The sequence below is a fragment of the Macadamia integrifolia genome, chromosome 6 (genome assembly GCF_013358625.1).
Source record: "Macadamia integrifolia cultivar HAES 741 chromosome 6, SCU_Mint_v3, whole genome shotgun sequence".
In the NCBI taxonomy this organism is placed as follows: Eukaryota; Viridiplantae; Streptophyta; class Magnoliopsida; order Proteales; family Proteaceae; genus Macadamia; species Macadamia integrifolia.
Genome location: NC_056562.1, coordinates 35,175,419 through 35,182,254, shown reverse-complemented (window position 1 = coordinate 35,182,254; position 6,836 = coordinate 35,175,419). Strand labels below are relative to the sequence as shown.

The 6,836-nt window shown below is 39.6% G+C and overlaps 1 protein-coding gene across 1 annotated transcript in view; it reads left to right on the top strand.

Annotated features, from left to right (window-relative positions):
* The first annotated feature begins 191 nt into the window (after positions 1 to 191).
* The window catches only part of LOC122080633 (protein SEEDLING PLASTID DEVELOPMENT 1), a 7,515-nt gene continuing 870 nt past the window's right edge, over positions 192 to 6,836 (top strand). Inside the window, exons 1-8 of the mRNA XM_042647431.1 lie at positions 192 to 959; positions 1,491 to 1,705; positions 3,265 to 3,415; positions 3,533 to 3,724; positions 4,450 to 4,612; positions 5,169 to 5,410; positions 6,136 to 6,312; positions 6,395 to 6,559. Of these exons, the coding sequence (XP_042503365.1) occupies positions 216 to 959; positions 1,491 to 1,705; positions 3,265 to 3,415; positions 3,533 to 3,724; positions 4,450 to 4,612; positions 5,169 to 5,410; positions 6,136 to 6,312; positions 6,395 to 6,559 (2,049 nt within the window). The 5' untranslated portion in view covers positions 192 to 215. The remainder of the gene's footprint in view (positions 960 to 1,490; positions 1,706 to 3,264; positions 3,416 to 3,532; positions 3,725 to 4,449; positions 4,613 to 5,168; positions 5,411 to 6,135; positions 6,313 to 6,394; positions 6,560 to 6,836) is intronic.

Sequence of the window (6,836 nt, the reverse complement as noted above, 5' to 3'; positions counted from 1 at the left end):
CAATCGATTGACACCCTTGGCCATAAGGCAATGCCAAACCAGACCGAACCCTCAATAATTGTCTAGATTTTTGTTCAAACGAAGAAACCAAAATGCTTGTGTTTACCTACAAAGAAGGCTAACGGTAGAAGTGTACAAACTGCATACTACTACTACCACTAACGTTACACACCTCTTACTCTTCATTTATTGGTGTGGACCGTGGACTGTGGACCATGGACCGCAGCAGCAGCACCACGGTGCACGCCAACAAAGCTCTCAACGGTCGGCAACCGTTTGCTCAATCTCCTTCGGAGGCCCCACCTCTGCTACGATATCGGAGATCCCCTGGAATCTTCTCCTCGTCCTTGCTTCTTCTTCCTCTGTTCCTCCCAACGCTTACCTTCGCCATCTCCTCAACAATTCGCACCCTGCCGTTCCTTCTCTCTCAATTAAGTTTTCATATGAGAACTTTGAATTCACAGTTCATGCTGATCGATCTGCACAGCTCATGGCAGTCCGCGAACCAGATTCCTTTATCGGCCTTCAATTACCTTCAAAATTCCAGCCTCATTTCCTCGGTCTCTTCTTCATTTCGTCGAACGCGTCGTTCCCGTAGTGGAATTAGTACTTCTTCATCTTCTGTCCATGGGACTGGTCTTTCCTCTTCATCGCTTCGATCTCCTGAATTTCGTCGCCCCAGTGATCGATTCTCTCCTGCAAATGGGCTCCTCCTACCCTCGCCTTTGACTTCCACTTCGACCTCTTCTAGGTCTGACGTTGCCTCGGAATTGGATTTGTTCCTGGAGTTGATTCCTTGGAGGATGCGCAAGGAACTGCTCCGCCACCCTGAGATTGCCAATTTGATTGAAGTGGTCATGGATTTGGGTCGGAAGCCTCTCGCCCGCTTCCCTTCTGGTGATTGGGTGATGTCCGAGCAGCCCGTTAAGCTCGAAGATCTGAGGCATGCCGTCTCCAAGGTACTTTTTATATCTCACACTGTACGTCATCGAATTCAATTCCCGATTTTTACTTCGAAAGACAAGCTGATTTTTTTTTTTCGTTTATATAATATCAATTTGTTACTTCGATTTGGGAGATTCCTATAACAGATCTAGATAGTGATACCAATTAATTGTTTAATGCGAAGAAGCTAATCGGTATCGACTTTACATTTTGACCTTATGATTGGAGGTCAAATTCCGGAGCCTTCATCTGAAGAGAAGAGTGTCCAATGTCTAAGATTTAAAGCGTACTTTTCATACCATTATGACTGGAAGAGATGCAAGAAGATAGATACAAAACAAATTCTTATACGAATGCTCCTTGACTCAATGTAATTTATGCCTATATTTCAAATCGCAATTCTCATCAGGACTTGGGATGAGAAGATAAAATCAACAATGGAGATGTATGCAAGAAGGCATTCTGTATTATTTGCATTGGGATGCTGTAGAAATGTAGACAGTAGATGACTTCTTAATTTGCATTTCATTACTTGATTCCTCCAGGTTGGTGAATTTTCGGATGACAACCGTTCGGGAATTGACCATTCCCTGCACCGTATCAGTGCTATTCGAAACCGTAAGAGGCAAATAATTGGCCTCACTTGTCGGTTTGGTCGTGCTATATCTGGAAGTGCAGAGATGATACGAGACTTGGTAGAGGGAGGAGGTTCTATCTTGGTCATAGGACCTCCTGGGGTTGGTAAAACAACCTTAATCAGGTATTTAATGTTTCTTTTTTGCTTGATAGTGTGGTACTTACTACAATTTTATGCGTTCATTTTGTTATCACTTTTTCCTGATTGTGTTTGTACTGAATGGGTATGTCAAGAATTGTTTCATTAACTTGTTGTTCTTCAAATAACGAGATGCTATCTTTACATCCATGTATATATATATATATATATGTGTGTGTGTGTGTGTGTGTGTATCAGTTTTGGAGGTTCCAGTTGGACATTCAAATACACCAAAGGTTACGAACACCCATTGCCTTTATTTTGGTTATTCTCCTTTGAATTAATTCATTTTTCTTCATTTTCAGTTGATCTTTTCATCTCTCTGTTTCTGTCCATGCATACCATTTCCCTGATCATGCATCCAGCATTATTTATGTTAGAAGTCTGGTTTGGATGGAGAATGGAAGTGAAGAAAGTAGTTGGGTTTGGTATCAAGTTTCAGCCCAAATGGAATTGGCCCCATGACAAAATAAAGCTTTGAATAATCCAGGACTATGAGAGAATGGATGCTAATACTGTAATACATGGTAGTGTATGATTAAGTTTAGCTCTAAAACTTGATATGTGGCCAATCTAGACCACACACTATCCGTCTAACGGTTGTGGTCTGGAGCTGTCACATGGCAAAACTAGGTCGACTGTCAAGTTGATATAATAGTTTTCCATCAATTATAGCTTTTCCTTTTCTTTTTTTTTTCCCTTTTGGTGTTACTTTAGCTTTTCCTGTGTGTGGCTTAGCAAATGTTATTAGTGATAGAATAGCTAGATCTCTTTATCCAATGCTCATTATGCAGTGCTAGTCCCCTCCTCCAATTCCTTTTGGAATCACCAGATTAGGATATCAGATGACAAAGAAAAATAAGAAAACCAAAAGCCCATCCAATGAACCCACTTTCGAGGAAGATTAAAATATATGTAAAAGGAAAACCAAAACCAAAGTAAAAAAGAGAGAGATGACACAACTGTATGTGGAAGAGAAATCATATTTGGAAGAAGAGAAAATTCATATGTTATGAAAGTGGGAGAGAGAGATTGAGAATGTATATTTGAAAAAGTGTTAGATAGTTTAGGAAACGTTTCCTACTCATGGAATTCCCAAGAGAGAGAGAGAGAGATGTCGGGTTGTAAGGGGGAGAGGGGAGAAATAGGAAGGTGGAAAAAGTTTCCTCATAAGATGCAGCCATGAAGGCATAAAGTTTCTTGTTAAAGGTGGAAAAAGAATGAGAGAAAGTAGTTTTTTATTTAACTTTAAATCTCCAGAGAGAGAGAGAGGGAGAGAGAAAGAGAGACATTTTAGGATGGTTTAGTTTCTTAATGAGATTTGTGTTGGGTTTGGTTAAAAAGGAATGACGTTTTAATAATAAGCCTTAAAAATATGAAACAACCAGAATCTTTGATTTTCTCGAAAGGAAAAAAAAAGTGCTAGTGCCACATATTCCCAGCTTTCATACTCAATTTTAAAATTACGATTGCTTGTCTTTGTAGATTCCAAGTTGGACTTGATGTTAGCAAATTGACAAAGCTTTAGTGCTGCATTGCTGCAGAGAAATAGCTAGAATGTTGGCAGATGAACACATGAAACGAGTTATCATTGTAGATACATCAAATGAGATTGGAGGTGATGGAGATGTCCCTCATTCAGGAATAGGCCGTGCACGGAGGATGCAAGTCCCAAATGTCAATATGCAGCACAATGTGAGACTTGAAATTGGTCCTTTGCTTGCATTGAAGACAATTTATGTAGTCAGGATAAACTCCCACCAAATGCAGACCTCTTCTATTACTTTCTAAAACTGTTTAATGTTCATGCAGGTTATGATTGAAGCAGTTGAAAATCACATGCCTGAAACCATTATAATTGATGAAATTGGGACAGAGCTTGAAGCATTAGCAGCCAGTACAATTTCTCAAAGAGGGGTCCAATTGATTGGAACAGCCCATGGAATGACAATCGAAAACATAATAAAGAACCCTTCTCTGCAAATTCTTGTTGGTGGCGTAGAGGTGCAAAAAAACTGTGATACTCAATAACTGAATTTGCAGCTTGGTTTTGAATGCAAATATTTGCCAACTATATAGTGGGCGAGAATTTCACAGAATACTGATACAACTGATAGGCTATAACCTAAATAACTTGGGGTCGTGGAAGTGGTTCTTTTAAAGACTGGAATTTCCAGAATTTCTCATTAATTAGTGTGCCACCACAATATCATAAGTTGTGTGTGACATATTGTTTCAAAGTGAACTAATTCCAACCATGATCAGTTACAATTTGCCGATAAATTAGGTGGCCTAATCTTGCTATCCCGAAGACCTTTGGATTTCCTAGGGTGCATAGTCAGTGTAATGTTTGGACCTGTGCTATATACATTTGACAGATCTGATCTTCATGATAGCATCTATTAAGTGTTGAAAAATGATCTGAAGTATATGTTGATAGGCTAGAGTATTTTCAACTTACTTTCCTGCCATGGTATGATATCAACAAAATATGTAAGACTAGTTCTTTCATTGGTGAAAGATGATTAGTTATGCTTCTCAGTGGCATGTTACAGTAAGGGATATTTTAATAGATTTTCATACATAAGATGCATAACCATGAATAGTTAGTGGAATGCTTTATAGACTAAGATATATGTTCCCCCTTTTGGTCATAAAATATGTAAAATTATCATGATATTGTACCATGAGTGAAGTATCCTTTCATAATAAATTATGCCTGCACACAGAGTGTTACTCTTGGTGACGAGGAAGCAAAGAAGAGGAAAGTGCAGAAGACAATTCTTGAGAGGAAGGGACCTTCAACGTTTACATGTTCTATCGAGATGATATCTAGGACGGAGTGCCGTGTTCACCACAGATTAGATGCAACAGTGGATGCTATTCTGGCAGGTATTCTGGACTTCTTTTAACCACATAACTGATCCTAAATAAAGTTTTGTTTGATAACTTATCTTTACCAATGTTCTGAAACCTCACCGTCTGTTGACCTGTAAATGAGGCTGGGTCACTGGACACCACTTCATTTGAGGTTCAAGTGTGCAGATTAAACAGTTCTGATTGTAAGGCTATAAATATATGTAAATTGCAACATTTAACAAAGTCATTTTTAACACAATAGAAATTTACTTGGTTGTAATTGGTAATTATATTTTGGCTGAAAGGTTAAGAAACTCTTATGGTAGCACACTATGGGCTCTTTTTAACACACACACACATTCATGGTCCAGATGACTGCTGGTTGGCTGTCTGGGAATTGGTTCTCTGAACCGTCCTGGGCCATTAACTAGTCGATGCTTCTTTGGATAAGACAGGTCATGAGATTGACTAACCTTTTATGGTACCAAATGGCATTTCAACCAGCTTCACCAGTGCAAGTGGTAGAAAACTACCATAAACGGTTTTGGGCAACATTTATCTTGATTGTAACTTTTTTCCCTGTAAATAGGGAAGTTGCCTTTATTTGAAGTGCGACATATGGATGCTGAAGCTGATAACAAGTCTGTTACGTCCACTCTTGAGCTTGAAAACCAACACGTTGAGAGAGGCCGGGTCACCAAGAACGAAGATAATGGTACTCAAGTAGAGCCTATGCAAGATATTGGAGATTATCCTGCCAAGCGCACCAAGAAATGGGTTACTGGTAGATCCACAACGAAGACTTCCCCAGTTCTAATTTACACATACAAAGTAAGCAATCTTGCTTCTTATTCTCTACTTTGGTGTCATTTATTATTTTGCCATGGAATATGGCTAACTAAGATGCTATTAAATTCAACTGAGAAAGTGGTGGTGATTGGCTCGTTATCTTGTTTCTCCCCAGAATACTATCTTATGAATCCATGTCTAAGGGGCCAGTTTTATTTCCAAATTTATTCAATGAATAATTTTAGTTCAGTAACATATCTATCTGTTAAGTTTGTCTCGAATTCTTGACCCGTTTTGAAGATTGACCCGATCCGACATATTTTGGTGGCGACCCGAATGGAAATTTTTCTGAGATCTGTGATGGAAGCAAAGGGGTTGGGCCGATAGGCCCAAGCCCGGAGCCCATCACTGATCTCGTATGGGGGTGCGGGGGCTACGCCCCAGCGGTATGGTTCGACCGGATCGACCGCGGCCCGATGGGTCGACCCACGTTTTTGGAGTATATATAATGTACTGTTGCTTGTTGAGAAAGGATTGTATTGTAGGGTTTTCACGCAGTTAGGGTTTCAGGGCGAGTTTTTCCTCGCCGCTGCTAGGGTGTAATCTCTCTTCTGCATAGGGAATCATCTTCTTCTTCGCCCGAGGATGTAGCACACCACCCTGGTGTGTGAACCTCGTTAAATCTCTGTGTCGTACGGATCTATTGTCTCTTTATTATTCGTGTTTCTTGGTGTTTGATCTAACACTATCAAATGGCTATGTTTCAGATCCTGGAAGCTGATTTGCTAGAAGTGGCAAAAGTAATGGGGCTGGAGGATGACATAGATGTAACTGGAGATATTGGAACAGCAGATGCTATTCTAGCATCCAGTTTTGAGATGAAGCAGAATCCCTGGATCCGTGGTGTAGCTAAGTTTCATCAGTTGCCAATTTTTGTTATCAAGGTAGCCTTCCCGTTGTTTTTTTTTTCCCAGCCATTTACTTGTAATGCATGCACTCTGATTGCTTCTATGCCCGAAACTGCAGTCAAGTACAATGGCACAGATGGTAAAGGCAGTTCGCACAATTCTTGGTATGGATTCATCTGGTTATACTTTGAGCTTGCCACACAGAACAAGTTCATCAGATATTGAAATTGGAGATGAGGCACCAAAAAGAAAACCCTCATTGGAGGAGATCGATGCCTTGGAGGTGAAATCTCATTACATGCATATCTAGCTACTGATTTCCCTTTTCACAAACATAATTTACATAATGAAATCCGTGTCTATTTTAGGATGATATATATCTACAATCTTTCTGTATACAGTTACCATTGGATTGGTGATAAAAGAACTTGCATTCTTTTGACTTCTTCCCTGGTTTTGATTGGAGGGACCTTGTGTTTTGTGCGGTTTCCGTTTTGAAATAATTCATAATTTCATATTTTTTTCACGACTTCTTGTTTATTCATCTTTTTTTTTTTTTT